This window comes from Pteropus vampyrus, unplaced genomic scaffold (assembly GCF_000151845.1).
Source record: "Pteropus vampyrus isolate Shadow unplaced genomic scaffold, Pvam_2.0 Scaffold395, whole genome shotgun sequence".
NCBI lineage: Eukaryota > Metazoa > Chordata > Mammalia > Chiroptera > Pteropodidae > Pteropus > Pteropus vampyrus.
Genome location: NW_011889176.1, coordinates 141409 through 154524, shown reverse-complemented (window position 1 = coordinate 154524; position 13116 = coordinate 141409). Strand labels below are relative to the sequence as shown.

The window sequence follows — 13116 nt, the reverse complement described above, 5'->3', positions numbered from 1 at the left end:
CCACCTCCAGCCACACGGAGGACACCGTGTTCTCATCGAAGAGCGAGGCCTCGGGCAGGGCTCGCAGCGCGTCCAGGGACTCCTGCAGCAGCTCGCTGCACAGGTCCGCGTCCTCCCCTGGGCACACGCGCACGTCAGTGCTGACCAGCGGAGCTGTTCCCGCTCTCCTGGGCGGGCCCCCGCGGCTTGGCACCCGCACGAGGATGCTGCTGTCTCAGGCTCAGTCCCCCACTTTCCTCTCAGTGAGCTATGGCTGGAACTCGAGGGACTGAACGTGACACAGCTGCCCTGAGCCCGGTCCGTATTTTCGGCTCCTGCTCGCCGGAGGGCACGTCAGTACTCGGGCCCCGCGGGGGATTTTACACCCTTTTCTTTAAAACGAAGCACAACCCCGAAAGGCCGAGCAGACTCTGAAGCCTGTCGTTTACAAAAAGGGAAAGGCGGCCCCAGCAGCACAGTGCCCTGGCCCAGGGACACGCGGCGGCCAAAGCGGGGACAGCCCGCCCCCGGCGTGCGGGGCAGGCAGCGGGCACGTACCTGACCGCCAGGCCCTGCGCAGGAACGCGAAGGCGAAGGACAGAGCTGCCCGGGAGCCGACTCTCGCGAGTCCTTCCACACCTTTGCCTGTGGGCCGGACACTGCGGACGACACACGTGGGGTGACAACTGATCAGTCAGAGGGATGGCAAATGCCGAAGTCAAATCAGTCACAGGGAGGGCCCTGTGCCTACGTGTGTCCTGGGCTCTCCAAATGGCAGGGGCACCAGTGACTTTTAATTTCATTTTTTAAAAACTTTTACCAACTGTCCTTTGTAAAGGCAAAATTTTCTCTTTAAGAAAACAAACAAACAAAAAGACATTTACAAAAAATTTAAATGACTTGCAAAAGCGCTCATGAAATAATCTCAGGAGCTGAGGTTATGGGGTGGGTGGGGAGAGACAGTAAACAGGAAATAAGCAGAGAAGGGGGATTAAACCTCGCGTGTGAAGAGCAGGCGGGGCGGCGAGGGGCGCGGGGAGACTGGGACCGGCCCGACAGCCGCCTGAGGCCCCCGGCATGGGGCTGGGGTGCTAGTTTCGGCCCCTTCCCTTGCAGGCTAGGTGACTGCCAGGTGCGCAGGTCCCACGTACCTGCCCTATGCTCTTTCACCTTTACCCTGCCGAGGTCGCCCCCTCCCGAACCAGTGCTCATCACTGCCATGGGTCTTTTATGTTAATTCAACAAGATTTGGTTTCATTTTAAATATTTTACAAAGTTATACTAATTGGTTTACCATAGAAGTCATCCTAAAAAGACCAAAAACTAGAATACGAAATGCACGTACCACACAAACTCAATCATGCAAATCGTGCATAGCAAGTAATTGTTGTCAACTTCGTACTGTTGAATATTTCTACTATACGCTGTATCCTCAAAATTTACTATCATCTGTTTTCATATTCAGGGAAATGCTATTAAAAATAGGTAATGATACGGAATGACTCCCCAAGACACGATGTCAAGTAAAACTAGCCGTGAAGACGTGGGGACACCCAGAGGCAGCTGGTACGCATGTGTGTGGGTCCTGAGCCGTGCACAGGGGGTCTCTGAGGAGACGCATGACACTGGTTTGTGACAGTCTCGAAGGAGAGGCAGGCGCCTGGGAGACAGGAAGGAGGGGGTTGAAACGTCCCTCCCGAATGAGAAGTCAACATAGGCGACACGGACGTGCGATAAGACACGAGGTCTGGGAGACAGAAACGCACGTGCTGCGTCTTCTCGCATGAGGCGGGGAGCACCCCGGACAAAGCACCCCGAGCTGCTGGAGGGAAGCGGGGAACTGGGTCCCCGGCAGTCATGACCTTGTGCCTGGACAGAGCCCAGCAGTCCTGAGCTGCGCGATGTAAGGACCGCTCCATCTTCAGCAAAGGGGCTCCCCGTTTCCCAGACACTCGAGAACAGGAACCGCGGCAGCTTGGCCCCACAAAAAGGCACGCACAGCCCACCACTACCCGGTAGGCTAAGAAACAAGGACGTCTCCAGAAAGTTAGGGACGTCACCAGGCGGCTACAGAGCACCTACCATCAAGGGACACGTGGAGAACCTGGGCCCGTCGCGTGTGGCCCGTGACCAAAAAGGACGCACAGCCATGGCGGAGGGGTGTGGCAGTGGCTCAGAGATTCACACGTGAGACCCAGCACTTACACGTGACCCAGGCCCTTCCCCCAGAGAAACGAACCTTAGGCTCACAGAGACCTACCCACGAAGACGCACAGCACCTTTATCCATGACACGCAAAAACCATAAACCGTCATCTCAAGACGTCCTTCGCCAGGTGAACCGGTAAACCCAACGTGGCACACCCACAGTGTGGAGTCCCTCAGCAATGCTGACACGTGCAGGCACGTGGAGGACTCTCCAGGGAATGATGCTGAGTGGGAAAAGCCCACCCCAAGAGGTGACAGGACAGACTTGGGGAACAGAGCAGTGGCTGCCAGGATTTGTGGCCAGGGGAAGGCAAAGGAGGCGAGTGTGGCTATAAAAAGGGTCCCTGTCCTGTATCCTGACTGTGGCAATGGTGAGAGAAATGTACACTTGTGATAAAATCACGTGGAAACACACGCACGGCGAGAGTACAGAAACTGGGGACTCGGCCTCAAAGCCCACACGCTAGTTGTGATGCTGTCCTACAGGCCTGCGAGCGGCCTCCCCGGGGGAAACGGGGTGAAAGGTGGAACGGACCTCTCTGTACTGTTCCGTGTAACTGCAGATGAATCCATGACTAACTAACTCAAAATGAATTTTTTTTAAAATAGAGGCATTTCCTCTATTTAACGAAAAATAGATTTCAATTAATCCATCTACCCATAATGACGTCACCACAAAGGAAAGAGCACAGAAAGATCAGCGGGGCTCTCGGCGACTTTTGCGTCTCAGGGAATTCGGTGTGAGTCAACGAACACAAAGTGCTCGGAGAGGCCACGACCCAACGACTCACACAGATGGCCACCCGCTCTCGGCCAGCGAGGAAGAGCTGTGCCACATCACACGGGCCAGAATCCTCCTCCGTCACCGGGTTCAATTTCTCTTAAAACCAGTACTCGAACATATGACACGTGATGTGATTTCAACTAGATTTAAACAGGAAAAAATAAAGATGCGACACTTAGCACATGTCCCTGGGAGGCGAGATAACGAGGCTTTTCTTCCCCTGCTGCTTTCCATGTGCTCTCTAGGGAGTAACAGTCAATGTTCCAGTCAGCTAAACCGCGCTCTCCTAACCGTATCACACATGAATCGTATCTGGAAATGCTTTAGTCCGGCCTGCTGCGAACGAAAGTCTGACAGCAACACACCAGACGAACCTTAAGCTTTCTAACGGCTGGTAGTTATTGCCTCAGAGAAAGTCTGCGGATGTACACCCACGTCAAAACTCACATGCCTGAAAGCATCTCTTGTAATAGGAGAGTAAGAAGATCATATTAGGAAGAAAAAAAGGAAGCACGTAAACTTATTAGGCACTAAATAGTACAATCTGACTACTCTCCATCCAGTAGTTAAACAAAACAAAGATGATGTTCAGATCCCACTTTCAAATCTAGAAGCACTGATCCAAACCTGTGGCTGGCTTCTACAGAAACTGACAGAAAACAGTCTTTAAAATAACGGCACAGATTAGCAGGGCCGGTGACTATATGAACACATTGGCAGTCACGCTCCAGATTACATGAAACGTTCAAAAAGAAAAAGCAATGATAAAACTATATAAAGACGAAAATGGAACTATATTGAAAGCCCCGATCAAACTTCCGTGGACAAAGCGGCCTGAATCTCATATTTTGCTGGTATCTGAACTCCTTCCGCCTCATTTTGTTACCTTTTTTTGTCCACAGGAGGCAGAGAAATGCTGCTGCTTTTCCACTTAACCTTGACATTCTCCTGGAAAACGGTTCTACTCAAGGCGATGAAATAGCGTTCCAAGATGACCAGCCTCTGCTTGAGCCTCAGGGCGGAGAGGGTGCTGGTGGCTGACCGGACGGCCAGAGAGTGCTGCTCTCTAACCAGCACGGACAGACACTCCTTCAGCTCATTCGCGTCTGCAAAACAGGAAACGTCCAGCCTCTCAATGCCCTGGGCACCACTTGTAACCGCGGTAATGAGCCCTCGCGGGTCACACCTGAGCGCCTAACACGTGCCCAAGACGGCCAGCGCTTTGCGCACATCAGGTGGCCCTCACCGTCGCGATCGAGAGGTATGTAAACTTGACGGAGGAAAAAACCGAGACGCAGACAACTTGCCCACGGTCACCCGGAGGAGTGTGACACGTAGGACAGGCTGCTCTCGGCCATGATGGTATACTGCTTCTCTCTAAACGCTGTGTTAACTTTTTAACACAAAATTCTAAATTCAACTTATCAGTAACATATTTCTTAGGCAGAGAGAAAAACTCTATCCGTTATTTTCACGTTATGAAACAAATTCTGTTTTTTGGGTGGGTGGAAGAAAACCTTTTATTTTATATATTCTTTTTATAACTGAATTTTATGTTGTTTACCTGCATTTTCTACTTGAAAAAGTAAAGTTACAAAAAGCAGGTATGGACATATTTAATAGCGGACAAAACAGAATTCAGTATGAAAAGCATTATGAGACAAACGAACAAATATTATATGATTCCACCCATCGTGAGGTCACTAGACGAGCCAAAACGCAAAAGAGAGAAAGCCGAATGGTGGTTTCCAGGGGCCTGGGACAGAGGAAAGGGGAGTTATGGTCTGACGAGGACGGAGTCTCAGTGTGGGAAGATGACGAAGTTCCGGAAATGGACGGTGGTGACAGGTGCACAGCAGTGCGAATGTACTTAATGTCACTGAACTGTCACCGAAAAGCAGTTGAAATGGAAAACTGCATATTATATATAGCTTACCACAACATAAAAAAATTTATGTTAAATTTTTTAACATTCTATGACGTGCGGGGCGGGGGGGCGCCTAGTCACCCTCCAAAGCCCGAGAACCTCACGGCCACCGGACCTGGCTGCCTGCCCCACACCCAGCTCTCCACGATAGACTTGGCTCTGCGCGCAGGGGCGGGCGCGTCCTCTTCGTCCTTCTTCTCTTTGTCATCCCCATCTTCCTTCTTTGTCCCACTTTGAGTATCAACACCGTCATCTGGAAAATTGAAAAAAAAAGTTCCATCTTAAATTGCTTTTCAAAACTGAACATCCATCCACTTGTCAGTCTCTTCGCAGATGTCCCTCCCAGAAATGGAAAAGTTTAAGTTACAACTCACACCGTCAGCTAAATGATCATTTTTTTATTATGTGAACCGTCGCTGTTGACAGGTCCGGTGTAACGCACGAAGTGAGGAACCGCCCAGCGCCCCCTGCTCCTGCGTGTTCTTTCTCGGCAGCACACGCAGCAGCCCCGACTCCCGGTGGACGAGCGGCCGTGACGCACTCTTCGAAAAGCAAGTATCGTCAGCAGGTCTTGGAAAAGTGCTAGAAATGCACATTTCCAGGCCCGGTGCCAACTCTAAGGGATTAGAAACTCTGGGGGTGGGACCAGCCGCGGGTGTCTGACCAGGGCGCGCCCGGGGAAGAACACCTGAGCTAAAGAGTCAGGATTTAGCTCTTTTTCAAAATCACTGGGGTTAGCCAAGGCAAGACATATTTCAAAACTTAAAAGAAATATTAACTGGAGTGCCTACAAGCTGCAGGTGAGACTCAGAGGAAAGACCACACAGGGAGGTGGTTTTAAGCCTTCAATGCGCATAGAACAGTGAAATCCAGACAGCTTGTAATGCTATCATTTAGACCACAATCCCCAAAGTGGAGACAAAGCTTCACAGAGTAATGCTCAAACACTGCAGTTTCTGTAGCACATTCCAAATTTCTATAAAATGCAATTTACACAGGTCTCTGCAAAATGAAAAACACTAGTTAAAGGCTCTTACCTTTTCTAGGAGGAAGGTCTCCGTTCTGGGTTAATTCTGTCCCAGTATACACAATTTCTCCATCTCTAACCATCTCATTCCACAGACCACAGAGCCCATCCCTTGTGAACGCAAGCTAGCAATGACAAAGAAGATAAACTTACGGAGTGATCATACGCACGATGCAATTCTTAAAGAATGACATGAAAAAAACTCATTTCTTCTTATTCAATCATTCAACATTTAATGAAAATTATCCCAATACATGTGGTTAAGTGAAAAAGACACAGCACGGAACAGTATATACGATGCTACCTTTTGCGGAAGGTCCAAGAAAAGACACACGATGCACGTGCTGTGCAAAGAAAAACTAGAACGACAAAGATTACCCATGCGGAGCTGGGACGGGGACCGCGGATGGGAGGCAGCGCAGAAGAATGAAGGCGAGACTCTGAGAATACCTTATGAACTTTTACTTCTAAAACATATAAATGATTACCCTCCTCAAAGTTAAAATTAAATCATAAAAAAGCAAAATCTATGCTTGGGAACAAGCAAATTAACCTATGTCTATCAAAGAGAAAAGTGTTGCAAGGGCCTTTTGAACTATACATCTTGAGTTGGACATATTCAAGGAAAAAAGAAATTTTAAACGTTACACATTGGTCTTATTGATAATCACAATATTGACATGAAAGGTTTAAAACTATTTCACGTTACACTCTATTGTAAACCAATGCTAACATAATGAAAAGTATGTTTATGACAAAATATGCCAGTGTTACTAGAAACTAAGGTTTCACTGTAAAAAAGAGAAAAGTCAAAGTACATTGTGAAGGACGATCTGCATCGAAAACCTCGCTATGAGCTGTATTAGAATACAGCTGCGTGCCCCATCTTTGGGAAGGGACTAGAACTGGGGGTACTCGAACGCGGTAAGCACACCCAGCACCCAGATACTGGTTTCCAAGTCCCACTAAACGACACCGGCATTCTTGGAAACCAGGCTGATGGGAGGGCCAGCGCAGACAAAATGAGCCTGGAGTATCTCGTTTGTACCAGAAAAGCTGCTCAGAGCCTGATGGGGTCTACTGGCCAAACTTGGAAGAACTTACAGCATCAAAATACACAACTGTAGTGGACTGCAGAAGTAAATAAAAACACATCAGTCCATAGTGATGTGGACTGCCTGTATCTGGGAGTCAGCAAAGGCTTCCCAGAGCAATCAGCCAGCGAGGCCCAGGGCACGGCAGATGCCCAGAAAGGCACCCACCCGGAGAACCGCAGGTGCAACAGAAGACTCCCATGGGACACACAATACTGAAACAGACTCATCTCTCTGCGCATCTTGCAGTGGAAGGCCAGGGCTTCATTTTGCTCACTCGCTAGGAGACCCACTCGCTAGTTCTCGGCATCGTTCCAGCATGTATCACCCTCATGAACCATCCACTGTGCCCGGTCTCCGCGCCTTCAATCACAGCTAGCAACCTCAGTACCGCTGAGACGCCGAAGATGCCTCCTAGGAACTGAGGACGGAAAGATGGAAAGGAGCCATGGACTCAAGTCACCACCACGCAAAATACAAGGCGTGGGCATCAGAGCGGTCCCCGACCTTTGTGGCTCTAGGGACCGGTGTTCCTATGAGAGTCTAACGCCTGATGATCTGAGGCGGAGCTGAGGCCGTGATGCCAGCGCTGGGGAGCGGCTGCAGATGCAGAAGCTTTACTCGCCAGACCACGGCTCACCTGCTGGGCGGCCCGGTTCCTGACAGGCCACGGACCGGCACCGGTTCCCTGCCTGGGGGTTGCGGACCCCTGTCATAAAGGATTCGAGGAAGGAGGAACATGACTCAGGCAACACGAAGCCAGCGTCCCCAGAGGAGGGCCTGAGAGAGCTAGACTGTGCAAGGAGCGGTGAAGCCCCTGGGAGAATGTCCCAGGGCACTGGGAGGAAAGCACAGGGTCCCGAGGAGAACGAAGCCAGGAAACGGGAAAACAAGCAAAGCATCGTGAGAACCGCCCGTGCAGGAAATGAAGGCCACCTCCCCTTGTCGGTGTAAGAGAATGTGTACGATTGTCTGTTGTCAACTTGTCCTCGTGAGTGGCTAACTCACAGAGACGTTCCCAACGGGTGAGAGTAAAGGTTTTCATTTTAACTTTTATTGTACCAAATGCAGATGCTCCTAATCAGCATCATTTGGTCTTAGGACCCTTTTTCATCTGCCTCACACGGTCTCACCTCACACCTCTAGAGTGACACAGCAGGTAAAGGCATTTTCATCCTAAAAAAAAACCCAGCAAGGCGGGTAAGAACAGGCCCAGTTTTGAAAGACAATAAACAGATTGAACGACTTGACCAAGGTCACACAACACCAAGGCTGCCAGAGGTAGGGCTGGGGAAGAGGCCTAAGTTCCAGCTTGTTCTTTCTCACCAAAGTTGTGACATGCAGAGAGGATGCCTTGGAGAACCGTGCAGTCCCCCACGTGGGTGCTACCGACACCTGAACACCAAACAGCGTGGGCGGGCCAACCTAAGGTATGTATTAAAATGACCACCTCAGAACTGTATCGTTACACAATATAACCCAAAACAGAATATGCCAAGTCCATACACGGCATTCTGATGCACTTACAGGTTAGAAGATGTTTATTTTTTCTATCTTTGAAATATGCCTTAAATGTGATCTGTTCAAATATTTGCAGATGACAAAAGTAAAGGTCATCGCCTTTTTTTCTTAGCCTTGCAGAAAAAAACAAGTGACTCAGCACCTACTGAACACAGTACAACATAGCAATTACACAGAACTTTAAGAACAGATTTCTGAAGCAACTGGGAAGGTCAGGCGGGGGGAACAAGGCACATCTGTCTGAAGATGTCAAGGCAGCCAGAAGAGGCAGCCTGAGACCCGAGAGAGGACAGCCAGAGGCCTCCGGCTGCTTCCCCACAGGTGCCTGCCCGCTCTGCGAGAGGAACAAGAGCTGAGCGGAGCTTCCGCCAGGCAGGCTGGCGCCGACATCCCCACAGGGCAGAGGCCTGGCAGACACTCACTGCACGCTGAGCGGGACCTCGGGGCCGCACACACCAGAACTCGAGTGAGGCGGAGGTCGACCGCCTTCCCGGGGAGGCCCGGTCTCTCTCCCGACCGCCCTGCAGCAGCCTGCGGCTGCTGGTGCCGCTGACTGGCTAGATCTTCCGTGGAGGTGGCTGCTGTCACCCAGAGCCTCGAATAATCATGACAAACTCCGTACACAGTATCTGGAGCTCAAACAGAAATTACAATGGATGAGACGAGACCATGGGATTGAAAAATGAAAAAAAAAAAAAACAACAGAAGACGACAGAAACAGATCGAGTAGACCCAGAAAACAGAAATACAGACACAGACTTTGTCCTGGAAAGGAGCGCCCGAGCGATGGATTAAAGTGCTGACACTACTTGTCAGATGCCAGACCAGGCCGTGAGGGAAGGGGACGGGAAGACAGGACAAGACGCACATGACGCCCATGTTACTACAGCTTGTTACTACAGGGGTCGGCAAACTACGACCCGGCCACAGGGCAAATCTGGCCCACCACCTGATCTTATGTGACCCACAAACTACGAACGCTTTTTACAGTTTTCAATATTTGAATAAGAGAAGGAAAATCTTTCGAGACACGTGAAAATTCCGACATTCAGAGTTCAGCATACATAGTTTTACTGGAAGTCAGCCACGCTCACTTCTTCACGCATTGTCTGTGGCTGCTTTCACATGCCAACGCACAGGTGAGTAGTCGTCCCAAGGAACACACGGCCCACAGAAGTATCTACTGCCTGGCCCTTTCCAGGTTTCCCGTCTGTGTGATGGCACCAGCCCCACCCCACGGAGAGTCGCTGTCCGGCAGACACACTCGCTAGGCATGCGGGGGCTCTTCTAAAGGCTGGCACGATGAACCCACAGGACAGTCCAAGGAGGGAAGAAAAAAGGGGGGATGAAAGTACCCAGTTCCCTTATCTCCCTCGCCAATTAACCGGTGAGCGTTCGCCCCACAGGGAGCTCCTTCCACCTTCTAGGCTGTGTCATCGGCTCTGCTGTAGTTAGCTGGGACACCATGACCCACACCCTGCTGTGCGACATGACATCCAAGACCGAAAGCAGACAACTCCCCATCACGCCAAGCACTGGGCAGAACCCTGAGAGGGCCCAGACAAATTAGCCCAGGACTGGAGACTGGGCTAGAGCAGCCCAGACAAGCCGGATGATCGAGCTCGGAAAAGGTCGAGTAACCTACGCATGCCAGAGAAAACTAGTGGTCTTTAAGGAAATCAAACGGAACCAGCACCGAGTAACAGTATTTATCAAGTCCAGCACTCAATAAGAATTACCAGGCATGCAAACATGCCCATAACCAGAGCCACCAATCGATAGAAATGAATCTAGAAATGACAGAGATGACAGAACGAGCAGACAAGAACGTTAAAAGCTCTATTACAGATGTGCGCCACCTGCTCACAGAGAGGAAAATATACACAGGATGACAAGTGAAACGGAAGACATAAAAAGGACCCGAATGGCCTTCCTACAGATGAAAAATACACCAAAGTGATGTATTAAATTAGATATGCAGAACAGTTGTACTATAACCCACCACCACACACCATGCGCGCTCCCTCTAAAACTCACGTACTCCAGGCTCTACACCACAGCTACAGGCTTACGGCCCATCCGTCTTCCTGGCAATCTGCCGTAAGCAGTCACCTGACAATCTGTGTCCATTCGATTCCTCAGGAAGGGCTCATGGAAACGGTATTTCCTGAGTTCTCACTCACTGATAAGTTTGTGTCCTTTTTACCTAAAAACTCAGTTGTGCTAGAACATAAAATCCTGGGCTCCCATTTTTCTCGGGTGCCCGAAATATGTTACTCAATTTTCTTCTGCATAAAGCCTCTTGTCAAAGTCTAATAATAAACTTGTTTCCTTTTCCTTACAACTATTATTGATCTTTTCCAAGACCAAAGCTAAAAGTCAGTTTCTTGAAAAAGACTGACAAAATGTATAAACTCCAGACAAGACTGATCCAAAATATAGAGAAGATATAAATAACCAAATCATGAATAAAAAAGACATGAAAGACATCACGAGTCATTATGAACATCAATTAAGTAACCTGTATTTACAAAATTCTTTTATTTCTACACCTTATCAACTGTTAAACATGAGAACATAATTTACCAAGATGTTCATGTTTTATAACCTACTGATATTTCTAAGCATCAAGTGACAATATATACATTTAATAATTTTAATCTTAAAAGCTAACTTGTATGCTTCACCATTTAAAGTTGATGCTTAGAAGAAACAAATAAATAGTCCAAGTTTAATTACTGATATGTTCTACAACTGTGATGGACCTCAAGAGCATTATGCTGAGTGACAAAGCCATCTCAAAAGGTCACATACCATACAACGTTCTCATGAAGACAAAATCATAGAGATGGAGAACAGATTAGTGACTGCCAGGGGTCAATGATGGCGGCGGGAGGAGAGGTGACAGCAGAGGGAGAGCCCTGTAGGTAACGGAACAGTTCTGGATCTTCAGAGTGGCGGTGGTTACACAGACGTGACGAAGGTGACAAAGTGGCACAGGCCTATGCGCACACAGTACCGCCAGTGTCAACCTCCTGGTTTTGATGTTGCATGAGATGTCACCTCTGGTGGAGTCTGGATAAAGAGTATGCAGTGACCTCCCTACTTTCTTTGCAACTTCCTGTGAGTGTATTATTATTTCAAAACAAAAAGTTTTTAAAAATTGCTTTGCACATATCTAATTTCATGCTCCACCTCAAAGAACCCAAAAATAGAAACTATAGGAAATTCATCTGAGTACAGCTTATACAACGCAGAACAGGATAACACCATTCTCGGACCCTTGGCCTTACATCAAGAACAGGTACCACTATTTTTTACAGTTCCTTTGCTTAGTTGACTCTCTGGTGTACTGAAAGCCTACCAAGCACACCAGACAGGACTTCTACTGTAAATATAAAAATGTTACTGGCAGTAAATGGAGCTGACACTCTTAGCTCTGTATTTTATTACCTCTTCAAGAGAGCTGTAAAGGAAAACGGCAATTCGAGGGTCTCCACACAATTAGAGTAGTGAAGAAATAACAAGCATTAGGTAAGTAAAACCAGGCACGTGCCCGCCGCGCGATGGGCACTCCATCAGAGGCGGCTGGGCGCAGGTCGCAGGCTGGGCGCAGGTCGCAGGCTGGACGCATTTAAACACATATGATCGAGAGAAGTCTAAGACCACCATCTGTGCACTTAATAATACGCACGTATAAAGTGTTCAGTCTTCAAAATCTTTTCCTTTCCAAGGTTACTGAAAACCTCTAGGGCATTCATTTCAAACAGAAACAGCCGTAGAAAATAGATTTTCTAAATCTCGTGACTAAGAAACGTGTTTCTGCCCCACCTGTGAGTCATTCCCCAGGTGTCAATTCTGTTCCCAACACAAAGCCCCAACTAAGAAATGGGACACTTCCCACTCCAAGTGGGACAGACATCCCCAGCAAGACAGGGTCAGACCTGTGGGTGTGAGACCTGCACCCTAATGTGTGTCTGTCTGCAGGAGGCTCCAAAAGGTGAACCTTGGTCTAAAAACTCCTTAGGCAAAACAGCAGCGTTCATTCCTCACATTTAATACGCAATACTGAAGAAATTATGTAAAGCCAAGGTCAGTAACCACTTTTTCCACAGCACTAACTAGCTTCAGTACCCGTGACACATTTTTCCTCTGGTGCACTGTCCAAAACCTACGTCTCTTCACTTACCCGAGGAGTAATTAAAATACAGCTACACACAAGCTGTAAAAACAGCAATAAAAACTATGCAGTAACAGGTACATGTGAAGTTACAGGAAATAAACCTGTTTCTCTCGAGATCCGATTTGCATCCCCTTCCATACCCCAGAGGACGCCTTAACGGGAAATTTAAATATGGAGGGAGAAACGCGCGAGAAGGCATGTCTAAACCCCACCTGTATGTCTGTTTTCAGCCATTTGGAGTCCAGGCGAGCCTGGGCGGCCAGACAGAAGGAATCCGAGGGCATCTTTCCTCCAGCCCCCGCCCGCTGTCAGACCTGCAAGGAAAACGGAAACGCTGAAGCCCTCGAGCTGGGAGAACTTCCCGAAGACCCTCCCGCAAGGTTCAATGCGGCAA

At 48.8% G+C, this 13116-nt stretch overlaps 1 protein-coding gene across 1 annotated transcript in view; it reads right to left on the bottom strand.

Annotated features, from left to right (window-relative positions):
• Positions 1-13108, bottom strand: part of LOC105305786 (E3 ubiquitin-protein ligase HERC2) — a 127551-nt gene extending 114443 nt beyond the window's left edge. Inside the window, 6 exon segments of the mRNA XM_023523591.1 lie at positions 5-117; positions 538-638; positions 3857-4076; positions 5013-5150; positions 5935-6049; positions 12935-13108. Of these exon segments, the coding sequence (XP_023379359.1) occupies positions 5-117; positions 538-638; positions 3857-4076; positions 5013-5150; positions 5935-6049; positions 12935-13006 (759 nt within the window). The 5' untranslated portion in view covers positions 13007-13108.
• Positions 13109-13116: the final 8 nt, after the last annotated feature.